This window comes from Acanthopagrus latus, chromosome 23 (genome assembly GCF_904848185.1).
Source record: "Acanthopagrus latus isolate v.2019 chromosome 23, fAcaLat1.1, whole genome shotgun sequence".
NCBI classification, from domain to species: domain Eukaryota; kingdom Metazoa; phylum Chordata; class Actinopteri; order Spariformes; family Sparidae; genus Acanthopagrus; species Acanthopagrus latus.
In genome coordinates, this window is record NC_051061.1 from 18781730 (window position 1) to 18801165 (window position 19436).

Genomic DNA, 19436 nt, shown 5'->3' on the forward strand with positions numbered 1-19436 from the left:
TATATGAATATTTACATGGGATAAAAAGTCATGAGGTAAAATAAAGTAGATATTAACTTGGACTTCTCTTATTTCATAGCTATGACCTTGTAATGCATCATTTCACATTTTCATAACTATGATTTTTTTTGTCTTTGAATGACAGAAATTGAAACACCCATGACATGACATCATAACCATTATTTCTCTAATTGCACTTTATTTCATGCCCCTTCCATTGGAAGTTTTTCATTTTCTTCTCTCACTTATCTTTTTTTCCCTCCCAAGTATAGAAGCCTAATAGGTGCACTGTGTAGTTTGGGGATTTTAATTGACTTTTCATTGTCTTTTTAAATTTTATTTACTTATTTTATACCTAAACAAACTATAAACAACCTCTCTTAATTTTCATGACTGAATAAACTAAGTAAACAACGTGACAACACTATTTCATACTGTTTTGCTTCAGTAATCTGGAGACTTTATATTCCTCTGAGAACAGCTTGTTTATTCAGTTACGGAAAAGATGCATCTTTCTGAATTTGTATTTTTACTTCATTGATGTAATGATGTAATTGTCGCATGAAAACAGTTTCTATATGCGCAGGAACAGCCTCGACTTTCTGGGGTAGGAACTATAGTCAGTCTCCACAATGAGGGGACATGTACATGTGTTACGCACAGAGTTTGTCTTTGACCAATCGCGAGTTGTCGTTCCACGCAGGCGCAGTTGGCTGTACGCTACACATGACCTTTCTCAGTCAAAAACAATGTGGTGGTCGCGCCTCCAGAGCAGAGGGCTCCACTCCTCGTCCTGTCTGATGAAGAAGACTCCCGCCGGGCAGCGCTGGGTGCTGCGGCAGCTCAGAGACCCGTACGTCAAGGCTGCTCACCAACAGAACTTCCGGTGCCGGAGCGCCTTCAAGCTGCTGGAGATAGACGACAAGTTCCGGCTCTTACAGCCCGGATACAGCGTGGTGGACTGCGGGGCTGCACCTGGAGCCTGGAGCCAGGTGGCGGTGCACAGGGTCAACTCTGCCGGGACAGGTGAGACAGGAAGAATATCAGGGGTGGACAGAATAACAGAGACAGAGCACAAGACACAATCAGGTGCAGTGTTGCTCTCTTTAAACTAATACTGAATAATCAATTTCAAAGTTAATAATAATAATGATAATGATAATAATTAAGTGATCAGTTTGTCCTCTCAGTACTCACTGACAAAGATATAAGCCAGTGATATTGTATTTTGTTTGGAAACAGCAATACAACCTCAGTCTAAACGGTGGCAGTGAGATTTACAATACTATTTTTTTTTAATGGCATCTGTATAATTATATATATATATATACAGAAGTGAGTTTTCAGTCATAAAACATGACTGTATCTGACCATACTTTGTTTTTAAACAACTTCATTAAAAGTGGTTTTTCTGCTTATATCAACAGACACACATCAACAGATAGTGGCCCCTGTCAGATGGATTCAGATTTAATATTTTATATGCAGAATCGTCACTCGTTCTGTTTGGGATATGTAGGAAAATTGTTTGGAGGTAAAGCTGAGAACTTGCAGATAGCTAGAGAAATGCAATTTTGGAATATTGCCTTTCCTTGAGTAAACATTCAAAAGACAAGAATGAATCATTGACAGACAAGTCTTCAAAAAAACCAAAAAAAAACAAAGTCTAGTCCGTTTCGATGCCAACCAGTGAAAGCAGAGTGGGTATGTGAGGGTGTGAAGAGCTGGTTCGGAGACGGCGCTGACTAAACTTTTTAATTGCAGGGGACAGCTCAGAAAGCCACATCGCTGTGCTGCAGTTTTAAATAATGACATGTCAAAGTTGTATTAATGTTGCTTAGTAACGTAGGTGTATGCGCAGAGGGTTAATGTGATGGATTATCAAGGCCTTTGAACGTCTTTACAAACTGTTTTTCAGACAAATTTGCGCTGCAACGACCGGTCGATTCATCAGTTGGTAAATGATTGAGCTATGAGCTATTCTCCGGCCAACCTTGAACTTTTTTTCAAGGATTTACTTATTTGTTTGGAAAGGGAAAGAAGAAAAACTTAACAGACTATTAAGTCTTACAACGGGACCCCATGTTGCTCATATTTGTTTGTTAATACCTGCAGTTCATCACCTGTGGATTTGGGTCATGTGACCATACTGCTGTGTGAGTAACATGTTAACTGAAAAGCCTCCTTGTTGATGACAAGATGTTTTCCTGCATCCTAGATCCAGAGGTACCGTGCGGCACAGTTGTTGGCATTGATCTGCTGCACATACCACCTCTGGACGGTGCCCACTTCCTGTCCTGTCATGACGTCACTGACCCCGCCACGCACGCCAAGCTGCTGGAGCTGCTCCCCGGCGGCCAGGCTCACGTCATCCTCAGCGACATGGCTCCCAACGCCAGCGGTTTCCGAGAGATGGACCACGAGAGACTCATCACGATGTGTTTGTCTTTGGTGGACTTGGCTGCGAAGATTTTACGGCCGGGGGGCTCTCTGCTCTGTAAATACTGGGACGGCATCATCGCTCATAAACTCCAGGAGAAACTCTCGAGTGTGTTCGGCAGCGTTCAGACTTTAAAGCCAAACTCCAGCAGGAAGGATTCCGCTGAGAGATATTTCTTTGCTAAAATGTACAGAAAGACAGTAAAAAGATAATAGTTCTCTTTTATTTTTCTACATTGTGTCCTAAAATGAAGAATTTGTCCAGTTCAGATGTTTTCTGGAGTTTTTTGGAGTGCGCACACACACAATGTTTAATGAGTGAACATGAAGAGGAGGCTTACTTAATGACTTTGATCAAAAGGTGGCACTGTTGAGGCATCAGTAAGGCTCCCAGCTGCCGACACAGACACATTACATACTGCTGGTGCTGATTTTTATCCCTTCAAACTTAACACAGCAGCAGCAGTGAATGTCTAATATGTAATCCTATGCAAGAATCATCAGTGTGGTGTTCCTCAAGAGCCCAGTGCTGCTGTGTTCTCTCTCAACTTATTGTTTGCCCCCTCAGTGTTTGTTCTACACAGTCAGTTTGGTGTTTGCTCTGTCACGGAAAGTCATTTACCAGTGCTGCTTATGCTAATAATTTGCACTGGCAGTCATGTAGAAATATGTAATCATTCTCTCAATGAGAGGTTATGAAGGGAAAACCTAATACATAAGAGTCACATACAGCATGACTAATGGGAAGTGGGATGATACTGCAGCTTGGCACGCAGCGAGTGTTGCCGGGGCTCTGCTCTCCGACAGCGGAGAGATGTCCATTTCCTGGGAAAACGTTTTCAGCCCAGTAGACAGATTTTCTTTAAAGATTCTTCTGTAAATGACAGTGCTGAACATCGTGGAGAGTGTTGTCATGCTGATTATGGTCTTGTCAGAATTTTGAAACACTGGCAATGAAATAAAAGGATGTTTCTGTCATAGTTACATTATAAAACGCACAAGTTGTATTTCTGCTGGCACAGAAACAAATATAAGGGATCCACGGTATAGTTCCTGCTACCTAACATTAAAACCCTATATCCAATAAGTCCAATAAAATTGGAATGCAATCATTTGGAAAAGAGTTGTGTTGACAGAACGGCTTGATGAAGCGTTTAGTCATCATGTGTTCCACAATGTGGTGAACCTTGTCCCATCCTTGCTTGTGAACACCATAGGACGCCCCAGTTGTACCCAATCATGATACTGTCACCTGTGGGGGAAAAAGGTGTTTTCATTAGCATTCCACAATTCTCTCAACCTTTTGTTGCTCCTGTCCCATCTTGTTTAAAATATTTTTTTGACATCAAATTCAAAATAAGCGTACATTTACGGATAAACAATGAAGTTGATGAGGTGGAACATAAGATGTATTACGTTTGTACGGTTTTCAGTTGAGTATACGTCAAAATTGCAAATGAGGGTTGGACATTATTTCAAATTGTTCGCCGGACTCAGGTCAGTCAAGTCGATGGTATGTACATGGTGTAATGCATACTTAAGTAAAGTCAAATTACAGTCCTGAACAAATACTTACTTCCTTTCTATACTTACTTCCACGTCGAGTTGTGACGTTGCTTACAATGTGATGTACGTATATGTTCATGAAAATCTGGTCCCTGTCCATATGTCGCCTCAGTTGGCCAACTTCTCCTCTTGGGACATCAGTTTGTGTGCATGTTTTGAGGAGCTTTATGCTTTTATTATAGCCATCAGTAGAGAAATGACAGGAGGGAGACCTCCATGTACAAGGATATGAATAACAACCAAACACATTCTCAGTGGTTATCAGTATAACCACCTATTTTGCACCACTTTACAGGTAATATTGCTTGAATAAAAGTGAAACTTTAACTTTGATTCGACTGGGATCATAAAAAATACTACATTTTCTGGCTTCTACCCTGAGAAAGTACTACTGCAAGACAATATTAGACTGTAGTCCTGTTGAAAATGCTAGTTCATAGTGTTCACTCTTTTGCTGTAAATCTTTCTCTGTAATGTGAAACAAATGTGTTCTGACTCCACTGACTTTACGAGCTCACCTTGGTCTTGATAACATGGGAGTATGAAACGATATGTCTGTGGAAAGGTTCTTTCAAAAGACAGATACATAATTTAGAGTAGTTTCCCCTCAAATTATCATAATGTCTTGTTTTCTCTTTGTTAGCCTACTTCAGCTGCTTGAAAGACAGATTGCTTGAGGGTTTTTCGCTATGAAAGTATCAGCGCTATCGCCATGGTTTCCAGTGGACTAAACCATTGGCTGCTCCTAAAAGGGGGGGTTGCGGCAAGAGACTCCAACTTTGTTAGGAATTAAATGATAAAAAAACAAAAAAACAAAACAAAATCACACACTCAGACTCACACATGATAAATACTAAAGAGGCAAACCACGTCAAAGTGTCAAAATGGCAGACACAGACAAAGAGTGAGACAACCCTCCGATGAGAACAGTGGGATGTCTTGTTTTATGGGTGCTGTGTTTACATGGAAACCTTTTTGAGAAGAGGTGAATGCAAATGTCTATCAGTGTTTAAGAAGTAAAAGGCTGAATCGTTAAATATTGAATTTTAATTCATTAAGCATTTGTGTTAAATTTCAGAGTTGCCCACGAGCAAATAAAGTTCCTTTTACATTTCCAGCTGCTCGGTGCAACTGGAAAATCTTCTTTTCTTACAAACAACAAACAAATTAATAATAACTTATCATCGTTATTGAAATCAATTTACCTTAATTGGTTCTTAAAGTTTGATCAATCCACAAAATGAAAATTGAAAGCCTAATCAAGACTGAATTTGCATGTATGGCAGCGAAGGAAGAGATGGCTCACATGAATAAATTAAACAGGCTGCTATTTAGCCTTTCTGTCTCAGGAGTGATGAGCAACACAGTATGAACTGAGACATTCATGCCTCTTGGTGAAATTAACTCCATTGAAAGGGGGACTGACCTCCAAAGATGATTGTTTGGAGTGAATGGGAGCCGGCCATGCCTGTTTGATGAAGCTGATAGTGAAAGATGTGAACAGATGACCAATTTTACTTCTCATTACTTGTTGATTATTCAGCCCTTTGCTATTTAGATTTAAATTATTCTAAAATTACTGCAGGATTTATGTAAATTCCACTGTGGCCGAGCACCCGGACTCGGGATGAATGATGATTCATTCACAGGTTAATTCATTCTTCATCGGCCAGCTGCAGGTTCACATGTAAATACTAGTAAATTAAGAGGGAGAATCTGACGGAGAGCTGCAGATATTAAATTCAGAGTTGATGGTTCTATTATCGTCTGTGTTTGGAAAACAATCTGCTGCGGAGAAACCTCTTTTAAATGCTTTTTTTCTGTATGGATTGAAAAGATGACACAGTTATATGCTTTTGTTTAACAACATATACGTCATATCTCAACATATTTCAATATTAGCTTAAAATGCCACAAGGCTCCCTCCCTGTTTTCTGTCAGTTAATCTGTAAGAAATCATTAATGATCAAATTATGAGGAGGAAGATGAGTATAATCAGCCACCACTTAGTGTCAGCTTAATCAAGTGTTACCTGGGAAAGTCTGAGTGTTTACTTGAGTGAATCCTTATTAGTCCTGTGAGCTCTGATCTGACGTTATTTGCTGCGGTGCCACAGGTCTGCTGAAGACATAAAATTAGAAAACGGTTTGAAATCCCAATTGATTCGTTCCACCGCATGCGGGCTTTTATGAAAACCGCACGCACGCTGGCCTTTGGAGTGATTTTGCAAATGTCATCGTTGTAAAATGATGTTCATGTGATGCAACAGGACTCTTAAACATTTTGTGAGGAAGGAATGTTTTCTTGTTCAAATTTCGCTCGGTCTCAATAATAAAAACAAACCGACTCTCTAATATTAAGTCACAAATTGACAGGAAATTAAAGAAATGGTAATATCATTCCTCACCATCGTCCCATTCATTCCCTTGGCTGACCTGGGCTGCAAGAATGAATTGCTCGTCTGACAACATTCATTACTCCCCGAGCCTGTCTCTGAATGTTAGCAGGCCAAGCCAAGCAGCCATTCACTGACACAAAGTAATGACTACTATTATGATGATAATTTCATACCATCCACACAAATAAATGAATCTGAAATCTCAGGGTAGTATGCTCTTTTTTTATCGGCACCACTCACGGTTTATGATGTGGATGTTTTGGGGAACCATTTGACATAATGGAACGGGGGAAATTTCCCTGTAAACAACCGAGTTTCTCAGAAAATGTGGGAGTTTTAAAAAAATTAAGCGTGCAATTAAAATATTCATGCCTGTTCAAACATGATATTGGAGGTGCAGCGCTTCAGTGCGTCTCCCTCCATGGTGTGCTAAAGTCTGCCAAAAACTTCCAGGTGTTTTGTTTCTGCCTCTCCGGCACTCTCATACAAAAGGACACATGTCAGTGAATAATCAAGCAATCTCCCTCTCCCTCTCCCTCTTCTTCTTCTCTTTTTTTCCCTTTTTTGACTTTACCGCCGTCCTGCGGAAAAATGTCAGGACCATTACTGCAAACAAGGTGAAGGATGGCTGTGGGAGGAGGGTTACAAAAGAGACAAGGGAGGATAATAAAAAAAAAGCAGCAGCTACGGAGAATAAACAAAGCACGTGTTGCCCCCAGTGGCACCATTTTTCCATCCTCACATTAGCCAAATCTGACATTTATTCGAAAGTATCGAAAATGACTGCAGACGGAAACTGAAAGAAAACGACCTGACGTTAACATTTGGAGTCGTTGACCTTCAGGTGGTTTTTAAGTTTAGAAGGATTTAGCTCAGAAAAGTGTCTATAAATCAACGTGTGGTAGAAACGGAGGACGAGGAGGAAGGGGATTTTCCTCCCATTGATAGATTAACTAGTCACTACTCTTAATTAGTAATTGCAGTACATACCAGGGGAGGTATAATCTGATGAAACTTGATGTCTGAAAGTGTCAGCTCCCTTTATCAGAGCCTTCAAACACGAGTATAGCTTTAAACCCCTCTGTGGCTCATGAATAGTAATTCTTCATTATCATCGTCAGCTATCCTTTGAAGACCAGAAAGACCACTTATCGGTCGTTGTAAACACCCAGAGCATCTATAATTGTCAGATCTTAATATCATGTTTCCGATGAATCAGCTAATGTATAAATTTGATTTTCTCCCTCTTTCGCTATACTCACTTTTTTTTCCTCTGTGAAGGCATCGTCCGTGCCAAATCTGTGTAACAGCAGATGACTTGTCCTTTCAAGATGCTGAATTTTACATTTCATCATTTACAGCGGCATGCAGGAGGGCAGTCGAGAGTCAACTTGACGATCAAAAAACAGAACCAGAAAAGGCTTATCTAGACAAAGACTGTGCCCGTGTTTACCGACATCAAACAGCGAAGCGCTGCCATTTTAGATTACGCAACTTCCATCTCGCCGCGTGGGGCTACATTTTTAATCAGCTCAGCATCAGCTCAGAGCAAACAGGTCAATGAATCATGGGTGATGTCAGGGAGCTGAAGTAACTCCTGATTTCGGTCACTCAAAGGAGAATCAAAATGCTGCGTGGCAGCTGTAGCTGGTAGTTTCAGAAATGGGTGAATCATCTGGATAACAACTGCCACACCAGTCCCACTCCCTTTTTCACTGCATGCGGCCTTAAATCACATACCACAACACCTCAGGGGGCTGTAGAGTGTGAGACACCCTCTGTCCTCAGACCTTGTCCTCAGGCAACAGAAATCCTTGATTAGGTTTAGGAAAACATGGTTTGGGTTAAAATAGACCCTGTCGCGACACTAAATACTTGTTCGAAAGGATAACATCTTTTTTTTTTTTCAGAGTTGCGAAGCTATGACATTACAAAAAATGTGTTGGTCAGTTTTAATGAGCAACATTGATTATGATGTTTCAGGAACAACACCAACATCAGCGATATCACAGGAGAGGCCGAGCAGCTCGAGGTGGCGCCTGGCAGAACCTGCGCCACATGGCCTCCTCGCCACCACGGTGACCTAGAAGAGGACAGGCCGCACGAGTAAACGAGCATCCGATATGATCACACTATCCATGTTTCCTGTCAGCATGTTCACCTTGCGACCCATGAGTCCTCAGTAGTAATTACTACATAATTACATGGTGATTGAGGCGATAGTCTGCCAAGCCAGTGAGCGCAGTTCCAAACTGAGTCTCAACATCTGGAAGTGAGACACGATCGGATCTTTCTAAGGTGACCTCGCGACAATTTCCAGCCAGTTTTGTGTTGACAGAAGCAGGTATTTTTGAGGAGACCTTGGGATATCTCCAGCAGTGTTGGTGGTGTCTGAAACAGGTATTTTAAACCAAATGCCAGTCTTTCCTAACCCTAACCAAGTAGTGAGCATAAACCATTTTTTCTGGTGATTTGGTTGCATATAAACACCTGGCTAAGTGCTCAAAACTGCTTCTGTGGTAGTACTTCCATTGCAAAGGCTGTCTCCAAGAACACAGTGACAGCGGCACACACACACACACACACACACACACACACACACACACACACACACACACACACACACACACACACACAAACACAAACACACACACACACACACCAGCTGACACTGTTGTGGCTGTAACAAATACATATTTTTTGACTGTAAAACACAAGTGAGTGATGATCCGTAACAGGACTCCAAGGGGGGGTGACGGTCCAGATCCAACATCTGTTCAAGGCACCGACATCCAGGAGGGAGAGAGAGAGAGAGAGAGAGAGAGAGAGAGAGAGAGAGAGAGAGAGAGAGAGAGAGAGAGAGAGAGAGAGAGAGAGAGAGAGCGGTTCCTGGGCAGCCTGCGGTCCCACAGAGGAGAGCCTGAGGGAAAACAGGGGAGAAGGAGAAGGACCCCGAGTACAGTGGAGCTGCAAATCTTTCAGGTGTGGCTGTGACATGTTTTTTAAACAGAAAGATGACAAGACAACATGGCAGACAAAAGTTATAGAATATTCTTTTCATGTGGAGTATTGTAATACTCACTTCTGGCAAGATTGGCTTTCAGGATCTCTTCCCTGTTCATTCAACTCTGATCCATCTGTGGTTTTTGTCACTGGGTCAGAAACCAACGATGTTATGACTTTTTAAAGACTATTTTTGCCTTCATTGTGACCGTGGATAGTAGTGAGGTGACAGGGACTGAGAGAAAACAGAGAGAAGGGATGTCATGCAACAAAGATTGGAGATGTGGATGTTGCGATCTCATAGTTAGACAATCTTTAAAGCCCACAGCCATCGTGACACTCCAGTGTTGTTGCTCCGCTGAGACATACAAATAAACCTGACTTGAGTTGACATGTCTGCGGCGATTGCAGTTTCATCTTTATTTTTAAATCTCTGCAGATTCCACTCTGTTTAGCGGCTGTGGGGCATTTGTCTTACCTCGCCATGTAAGAAACGGATAGTTTGTTTGTGCTGGTTCCGAGCGAGCGACGTGCCCGACGATGAATCATCGCGGTCTCAGCGGAACGCAACAGTAGAGCTACATGCATGCAGTGTTCCTGTTTAAGCGCTCCGTAAACAAGATGAGCAGAAATCTAAGTTTTAATTGGATTCTTTTTTTGTTTTCTTTTCTTTTCCGTTTAATTAACTTGTCACGGGACACATGGGGAGCGGTCTTGTGGGAATCGTGCGGCCAATCTGCTTTCTGCTGGATAGAAGAATGAGAGAAATGCGACTGGGAGTGAAAGGCTGGGCAGAAGACAGATGGTGCAAGGGCTAATTGTGTGACATCTCACTTCATGTATCTGTTTACATATTGGAGGGAGGAGCTCACATCATCTGTGGTAACACTCGAGTGGCTGATTTGGGGAAAAAAAAAATACCGAAAATTTCTCTCCAGCCAGATTTAATGTTGAAAAATGTTTTAGTGGTTTGGGCCAAAATACACTCGTGTCTCCTCTATTTAGACTTTAATTATATAAATTAAGATCAAATCCGAGACTTTGAAGTCAAATTCACCCACTTAGCGTCTCAGGTGATGACTGAACCCCCCCCCTGGATTACTTAGAGAGCGGGCGAGGAGGCAGGGGAGTCTTTTGGTCTTTTGCTCATTAATCTTTCTGCAGATGCTGAAGGCTCACGTTGACATGGCTGTGCGGCGGCAACCCCTTGGGTTCATGTCAGCGCTGTGTGGAGAGCCGCTTGTACAGCCAGAGGCGCTGCGTTGGGTTTTTTGTTTTTCTCGAGCAGAATTGGAGACGGATGGGGGCGAGCTGTCTGCGCGCTCCCACAGTGCTCCGCTGGCTGTTATGGTCGACTTGTCTCGTTCCTGGAAGGTGCAAAACTTCACCTATTGGGGGAGTTGTCATTCTACCAGCGGGAGAGGAACACAACACTTTTGGCAAAGCATCCAAAACGTTCCCTGAGACTTGAAGAGCAGCGGGAGGTTGATGAATGCGAAAGAAAAACATCTCCGTTGTTATGCAAGAAGACTGAAATTAAACGTGTTACTATTTCAGAGTTTTGGTCGATTCAAGCTGTGATTTTAAATACTCATATGATTTGCGAAGACTGTGTGTTAACATGGAAGACCTTTCCCTTTCAGGATTATCACTATCTGTGTTGACATTCAGTAATCCATCAAAACAAACACAGATAAGACAAAAAAGAAAATCCAGCTCATTGTATGACTTTTAACTATCTTATGTGCATTTTCTCTACAGATTGAAAAAAAGTCTCTGGGAAAACAGTCAACTGGTTGGCCTATTTAAAGCCCTGTTCCCATGGGACTACTATCACCAGGGGACCTCATGTGAGTTAGATATTACACCCCCCTGCCAGGATTGTATTTCATGTGGCTCATTAACACAGTATTTATTCATATTTACTGACATTATCTCCTGGAGATGCTTTCAAGGCTCCACGTAACGTCAACTTTCAGAAGCATCGCACCTGTTCTACAGCAGCCACCTGATTAAAGGAGACTCACTATGCTCATTTTAAGGTTCAAAATTTAATTTTGTGTTACTATTTGGAAAGATGTACCTGCTTTAATGCTCAAAGAACACATCGGTTTCCCCATACTGTACCGTATGTACTCCTGTCTCTTTAAGGCCCTCCCTCCCCAGTCTGCTCTGATTGGTCAGCTCACAAACGCCTGAGCCTGCATCGCTCTCAGTGTCATCGTCAGCTCTGTCACGTGTTCAGCTTTCAGTTTGCTTCATTTTTAACGTTGATATAGGCATAAATGATGCAAATGTGTGACCTCACAAAGTCACGTAAATAAAAGGTGTTAACTACTGATGAGGCGTTTCAGAGCAGTGTTTTCTGTGGGAGAGAGGAGCTCCTGTTGGCGCAGACAGTGTTTTTTTTTTATCCTTCTAGACATGTAAAAGCACCAAGAGAAGAAATATAACACAGGTCTGATCCAAATAGGGCTTTAGAAAGTAAAAAATAAATCCAGTAGCTACAAAAACCTACAATATCTGCTAATAAGTGCATAGTAAAGTAAGTATTAAACTTATTAAAGCAAAAGAAAAGCTTAGTAAAGGTTAAAGATTACATTTCATGTTAGGTCAACTCAATAAATATGTTCATAAGCAGTCTTGCAACAGTGAACTTGCTCATAGTTCTTATAAATGTTGTATAATAAGACAATAAACCTGTCAATGATGGGGTGAGGACGCGAACATATTCGTGTTAATGTTAATGAACATCTTGACGAGACTCATAAGAGACGTTTTTTTTTAGTAGATTTTCAAAAACACATCAATGTGAAAGGAGTGAAAATGAGACAGCTGAAAGATGGATGTGTGTGGCGAGCAGGCCGAGCTGTGTTGCCGGTCAGGAGGCGGGCAGAGGTGAGAGGCGGCCTGATGAGACAACGAGCAGCACCTGAGTCCCATTAAGTCTCTATATCTGTCGCCGTCCTCCTGCACAGTCACAACCTGTCGCCACTGCTTCACCATATGGTGGCTTCACCTTTCGCTGCACCGGCTTCATTTAATGAAAGTAGTGTTTTGCTGTGGTCTTCTGGTGCAGGCGAGCCTCAGCAGGACACACTGTTTGGAAAAACTTCTCCCCTTGTGACAGGAGTCGCCTCCAGGATGAGCAGTCTCTTTGTTTCCCGGTTTATTGTTCTGATTTTGCTTCAGAATGGCTCTATCATCCATTTTCCTCAGCCTGCTGTTGAATGAATTAACATTTCCTGCCACGGTCTTTTGGTTTTGTGAGAAAAAAAAGAGGAAAGAAAGAGCAAAGCTCTGGCAAAAAAACCAAACAAACATATTGCCGGGAAAAACAACTCTGTGGTACTTTGAGCTTATTGCTCTGTGTCTCTGCACCCAGGGGCATCATTGTAGTTTTACTGGGCTTAGTCAAGGTTGCTGAGATGGTGGAATGGAAGAGAGGGAGATGCCAGGAGTGAGGTGTTTACTATCAGGAGGGCTGTAATATGAGAAGCCGTATAGGAGATAATTAAGCGATTGTCATTTTTAATCGGGATGAAACTAACGTGCCAAACATTAAAAAGTCTGCATCGCCTCTCCCTCTCCTCTAACCTGTGGCAGTGACAGATCACGACAGTCAGACCTGCTGTATTTTTACCACAGTCATGCTTGGTTGCATGAACTTCACAGCTGGAATGTGCTGCAGAACATCTCACCCACCCCAAACCCAACACTGCTAAACACTTCTCATATTTTACTATTACAATATTTGTGTTTTTTTTTGGTGGCAGCTTTTAAGGAGTAGCAATTAAAAGCATCCTGGCTGGACTGCTCACAGCCCAGGACAGGAAGGAGCACGGTGGGTGATTTAAACTGCCCAGAACTTCTTTGCATCAGTGACATCGGTATCTGCTGTCCTACCACCCAGACTACAGATCGCACACAAAAATAGTTATTTCTTTTTATGTTGCATGAAGGGACTTCACCTTACATTTCCCTCTCCAACCCTGGTGTTGTAAAATGACTATTAAATTAAACGCTGACCCATTTTGACCCATTTTTATCCTTTGTGACTCTTGTTAATTCCTATTTCTATGTTAATATTTTTTCCTGCAGATTGGTTTGTCAGGTTATTCACCCATTTTTTTTTTTTTGTCCGTTTGTAATTTTCTCGGTTCTCCCTCCGCTTCTGTAACAACCTCTATTGTGAAACCACCTCACCACCATTTTTCACATGCTGAGATAGAAATGATGCAGTATAATTTCCATGATTAAGTCTTAAACTAAAGCTAATGGAGCCTAATGGTGAAAAATCACCATTGTCAAGCCAGCCAAAATGAATCGATCTCTCATCAACACAATAACTGTACAGGTCGCTTTGTCCTTGCCTTATTCTGCCATCACTTTCCTTCCAGATAAAAACTGGGCCTTCTATATTTGCATGAGTATCTTTCTGGATTTGTGTCTGTATTTCATATTTCCTCAGTTCAAAATGCCTTTTTTCTGTGTATAGTTTTCTACAAACTGCTTCATTTTAATGTCTGTTTGAATGTTTGAAGCTTTTTTTTTTTTTCATTTTTTATGTAACAAAATTGTGTTGCAATTTTCCCATGAATCCTCTAAAAGATGACTTTAATCTCAACAAGCCTGGGCGATATAACAAAGAATGTGTCCATAAAGACAACAGAGATCTGTCTGCGCCAACACAGTCAGACACCTCAGGCAGAAGTTTGTCTGCATGAGGTGCGGCAGCATAACACTTCACATCCCCATTTTACAATCAATATTGTAATTTGCAGTGTGACCACAAATGATTCTCCCCACTTTGACAGTAATATGGAACAGGATTTGATGCATAGAAGTGTCTTATCTCCTGGTTGAAAATGATCCCAGACCGGCTGAATAACAAACTCCCTCACAGATTGAATTTCCTGTTCTTTTATGCAGCAGGTGCAGGAAGTGGAAGCTGGGTCCTGTCTAGGGTTTAGTGTCCAAACTGCTTATTAAGAGAGGTGTGATTTAATATTCATACACTCTACACTACATGTGATGCATCAGAATTCCTTAATTATCACCGCAATCAATTCCGATTTCCTCCACCAGCAACTCGACCGTATATATTATGCAATGAATATTAATACTTAAATCAACCTGTATAGCTTCTTCCAGATACCTTTGCTGTTAGAACCGTGGCATTCAACATTCAGGTCCAGACTGGGATGTCTCACCAACTATTTTAATGATATATGTGAAATTCTGTACTTGGAGTGCCCGAGATCGGTCTTTGTCTGAGGGTCGGCCATGACTGCAGGGATGTCACTGCATTACATCAATGTTTGACACCATACCGACTTAATGATGGTTTCTATGAGACGCTGATATGCTTGCAGAAAAGACTGCGCTGTGTTAGGTGGATAGTTGAATAAAAACGGTTCATGTTGTTGTTGCTCATAGAAAACCAAAGGAAAAGTCCCACACATAAAATTCAAAGTGATTATTTTGTCAAGACACATGTTAACCAACACATTTATATTGCAACCCAACCAACTTTTGGGGCCAATAACAATGATGATATGAGGGAGTAAGAATAATGATTTACCAGTCGATAACACACATTTTCTCTTTGCAATGGTCCCTCAAATGTGGCTATCAAACACTTGTGACAAAGACATGTAACCAATGGAGGATATCTGACATGAGTTTTGTTGGTCTTGTGTTTCCTGTTTTATTTTGAAATTGTGCCCTTAAGTGTCACATTTTGCTTTTCGGATCCTCCCTCTATGTGATTTTCCCTCCTTCCGGTGTTTTTCCGTTCCTTTCCCTCACCTGTACCTGATCCCCTCGTTAGTATGTCTGTATCTAGTCTTTCCTCTCCCTCATGTCTTTGCCAGTCTGTGTCGTGTTCATCCATGTTTCTCCCATGATGCCGCCCTGTGTTTCCCACCCGCGTCTTCTCCAGTGTCTCCTAGTTTGTCCCTGTGGTAAGGTTCATTGATTTGTACTTTTTCTTTTGTTTGCACTTTGTTGAAGCCTTTTCAGCAACACTCACAGATTGTTACAAACAAGGTAAGGACCCAAGTGCAGACGACAAAAAGCGAGCTTCATCTAAACAAAGCTGAATGAAACACAAAAACCAGGAGTCCAGGCAAACCAAAAAAGAGTCACAAAATCAGCGTGTAGGATGTAGCGGCATCTAGCTGTGGTGTTGCAGCTCGAAACCAACTAAATATCCCTCGTCTCACCCTCTCCATCAGTGGCTGCTAAGAACATGGCAGAGTCTGCTGAAGAGGACTGCTTCCCTCTGTAGATGTAAAGACTCATTCTAAGGTAATGAAAACTCAACAGGTTTTTTTTTAGGTGATTATACCCTCAGGAAAACATAATTATAATTCATTCATATATAAATTCCACTTTTGTTCCTAAATGACACTAAATCCACACACCAAGCCACAACAGCACTATCTTCTAAATCACTTTGTTGTTGTAGTGTATCTGAAAGGAATACATATAAACTGTATATCAGTCATCATAAATGTGTGCAGTCGTCTGCTGACTTTCCTTAAAATAATTCTCATGTTAAATCGACCGTGTCAGGAATGAAGCATTTCCTGCATTTTGTCGGTGTTCATGTGGAACAATTGGCTGTTTTTCTCAACGGGAGATGCGGTTTGATTGTGAATTAATGAAAACGAAAAGTGACTAATGAAGCAAAAATTTTGACCTCCGCTGAGAAAGGCCACGTGTTTGTCTGGCTGGATAAATGATCGATGCAGGCCTGTTGTCAAATTGCGCCGGCAGACTTGATGGCCACGCTGCTGGAGACCGGAACGCTGACGTCTGGCGAGACTGTTGAGAAGTTTAATCAAATTCCGCTGCCTGTGAGATCAGTCTCTAATGCCATGTGTGGACTAATTCATCTTAACATTTCCATTACTGTGGAGCCACAGCGTCGGATTATGGGCTACCTTGAAAACCATCATAGTTATTGTTGGAAGAAAATTCTTTCTCAACCACAGTGACCATTCCTACCAGGCTCACAGGCAGCTCTTCCATCAATCACATTAACTGGGGCTGGCATTCACTGTCAGTGCTGCAGCTTACTGGTCCAAGTGAGATTTGTGTTGTTAAGAGAGAAGCGCAGTCCACATTCCCTCAAAAGAACGACATCATTTTGAAGTGAGAGCTCTGCCTTGAAGTCATGGGAATAACATGTCTCAGTTCTTTTAATGAAGGGGGCTTGTCTCAGTAATTGGCCAGCTTTATTTCGTCTCTATTACAAAGACGTGTAGTTCATCAGTCGACTACAAAGAGCCAAAACTTGAGATTCCAAAAGCATTAAGAGCTTAGAAAGGGGAACTTGAATACAATGGTAATGCTTTGAATTAAATTAAGTGATACTGATGCAATTTAAGGAGATCATGAGGGCACTTTTGGTTGTGTAATGTTGGGAAATATAGTCTCGCAGTAGGAAAAAAGCACGAGGAGCCCTCGCCACAAGCCATCCTATAATGTGTACTGATATTTTTTTATAGCAGACATGCAGAATTTACCACATAATCTGAAATTCTGCAATGGCCCTGCAATAAACGATCATGTTTGCCGGTGCTAAAAATACAACCCCGGGATCACGTGACTGTTTAACAAACAGAGGGGGTCATCGATCGAGGCGAGGACGGAAACAAGCCCGTGAGAGTAGATCCAAATGAAGTGAGTTAATCAAAGGAGCAAGTTGCGGATGGATCGTCCATACTATTGACGTTCCATAAATAAGAGGCATATATCTTAGCTTCTGACAGGCTTCCCAGTTACTGAGCCCTTTCGGATCAGGACATCATTAGGGCTGGACAGAATATGACGTTATTGCTACTTGCCATGACATGAGTTTTAATACTGAGAATATTTTCTCTACGTTGTTTAGAGGAATCTTTGGGTGAGGAATGGGTGTGATGTGAGACAGTGGGCCCCTGGGACAGACGTGTAAAATATAGAAAAGACCCCCCGCTGCTTCTACGTTGGCGAAGAGGTGCAGTTACTTTGCTCGTTGCCATTTTAGGTTCCTTTATAGTTGCTTGGCGTCTCTTTTTGTTTCTCTGTGGTTATTAGCAGCCACAACAGCGTTGGCTGCTAGTGCTTTCACTGTGTGTGTGTCTCATCATGACAAAATGTGGTCCTGGAGACGCCTATTGGAGTGCGAACTACCCCATAAACAGTTTTACTTTGCTCACTCACAAAACATTATGGCTGCACAGCTGAGATCGAAATGGAGTTCAAAGCACTCATGGGTTGGGTGGTCAAGATGGCCTCATCTTTGTAGTTGTTTGTGTCTCTTTTTTGTACCTCTTTGTAGTTTGTCTCTTTGTAGTTTTGTGTGTCTTTGTTTTTGTTTTGGGTATCTCGTTTTCTCATTGCGTCTCTCTGTAGTTTGTGCCTTCTTGGGCTCATTTTGTGTATCTTGTAGTTTTGCATCTTTGCGGTTGTTTTGCATCTCTGCAGTTTTTTGTGTCTCTTTGTAGTTATATCTTTGTGGTTGTTTCACATCTCTTTGTAGTGGTTCTGTGTGTGTGTGTGTGTTTTTGTTTGTGTATCTTCGTAGCTGTTTGTGTTTTGGCAGAACCACAGGAGGCACAGGCAGAAGTCACAGTAGAATATGAGGCTCAAACAGTAACAGTAAACAAAGGTGTGTTAAATAAATCATTTTTGAGGAGGGGGTCGAACTGGAACTGAAGATTCCTCCCATCCAGGACCGTTTGGGTGCTCAGCCTTCAGCTAACAAAGGGCTGCTCCACTGTTCTGCCGGCAGAGCAGAGTGAGAGCGATGAGCCTTTCTAATCACGTTGTTGCAGCTCCAGCCTCTCCCTCGGGTTAATGGTCAGTTTTCCTAGGTGGGGGAGGAGAAGAGGGAGAAAGTCTAGGTGAGCCACAATAAATCTGGGGATGTCCAGCATTGTTCGAAGATTGTGTTTGGTTCAGCCAGAAAAAGACTCACTCGAACAGACAAGCTTCTTACAAGCCTCTGGGTAGAAATCCAAGTGATGCTGGTTGTTTGCTGCTCACTTAACGGCTAATTTGACGGCCTGCTTGTAAGCCTGAATGAGTGAATCTCTCCCCTGATTACCTGACGGGCTGCTGGCGTGACCACCGCCAGGTGCTCAGCGGCTGCAGTAGTGGCTGGACTGTTTCCTCTGGTTTTGCCATGGTGTTCCTTTTTCTGGTCATTTTGTATATCTTTTTCATTGTTTCACATGTCTTTGTGGTTGTTTTGCGTCTCTTTGTTGGATCGACTATCCAACAAGAAGTGTTGGAAATATTAAGAAATGTCACTTTAGGCAGCGGCGCTGGTTCCACGGGTCCCTTGACTCTTTGGGCCCCCGGACACGTGCCTGTTACAGATGGTGTTGGTGTGGAGCATTTATTTACTATCATCTTTTCTTTTTTTTTTTTTTTTTGGGAGCTGTTGGGTCTTATTTTTCTGCAGCCAGAAGCTTTTCCAGAAGAATTTAATAGATTCTGGGAAACAATACTGCATATCTACTATACAGAAACCAGAACTGGCAATTTTCAGTTTCACAGATTTATGTGTTTTTGCGTTTCCTCATGCATAGAGCTGTGGACAGTGATGCACCTTCAGTCTGATAGTCTGCTTAAGGAATGGCCTCGCCTCTTTTCATTCGATGTGACCAATTGAGGCGAGAATGAGGAAGCCAGAATCCTCTGGGGGCCCGCAGCCTCAATTTATGTTGCATTGTTGAGAACTGTTCAATCCCTCATTCAGGACACGAGGAGACTGTTTCCAAACGGCGGCTTTGCTTCTCTGGAAGGAAGCATGCGCTGGCTCGCTGCGTGCTGATGAAACATCGCATCCTGGGCCGGTGATGGCAAACGCGACAACACGATTTGCCTGATTAATTTGAGGCTTTATTACTCAAGAGTGAAAGTTTATATTGCTTGCAGTCATGGTGATAACACAATTGCTCTGCCACCGCGTGTTAAAAATAAAGCTTTTCGGTCAATAGTGCCGCGTTTGCCCCACATTTACATCACAGAG

The 19436-nt window shown here is 42.1% G+C and overlaps 1 protein-coding gene and 1 long non-coding RNA gene across 3 annotated transcripts in view; both read left to right on the top strand.

Annotated features, from left to right (window-relative positions):
• Positions 1 to 15: 15 nt before the first annotated feature.
• mrm2 (mitochondrial rRNA methyltransferase 2) lies at positions 16 to 3511 on the top strand. 2 transcript variants are annotated; one of them, XM_037087703.1, is made up of 3 exons: positions 16 to 35; positions 704 to 1089; positions 2219 to 3511. In XM_037087703.1, the coding sequence occupies exons 1-3, from the start codon at positions 31 to 33 to the stop codon at positions 2650 to 2652; spliced, it is 825 nt and encodes a 274-aa protein (XP_036943598.1). In that variant the 5' UTR covers positions 16 to 30; the 3' UTR covers positions 2653 to 3511. The 2 variants fall into 2 exon arrangements, with proteins under 2 accessions (XP_036943598.1, XP_036943597.1); XM_037087702.1 differs by lacking the exon at positions 16 to 35 and having other exon boundaries at positions 662 to 1026.
• Positions 3512 to 15279: 11768 nt separating this feature from the next.
• LOC119014299 overlaps positions 15280 to 19436 on the top strand; it is a 67346-nt gene continuing 63189 nt past the window's right edge. Inside the window, exons 1-2 of the long non-coding RNA XR_005072925.1 lie at positions 15280 to 15372; positions 15646 to 15718. This is a non-coding gene — a long non-coding RNA (uncharacterized LOC119014299). The remainder of the gene's footprint in view (positions 15373 to 15645; positions 15719 to 19436) is intronic.

Coding starts and splice junctions, on each gene's coding strand:
- mrm2 (XM_037087703.1), top strand. Junction 1,090..2,218: donor AGAGCACAAGACACAATCAG/GTGCAGTGTTGC, acceptor CCTGCATCCTAG/ATCCAGAGGTACCGTGCGGC.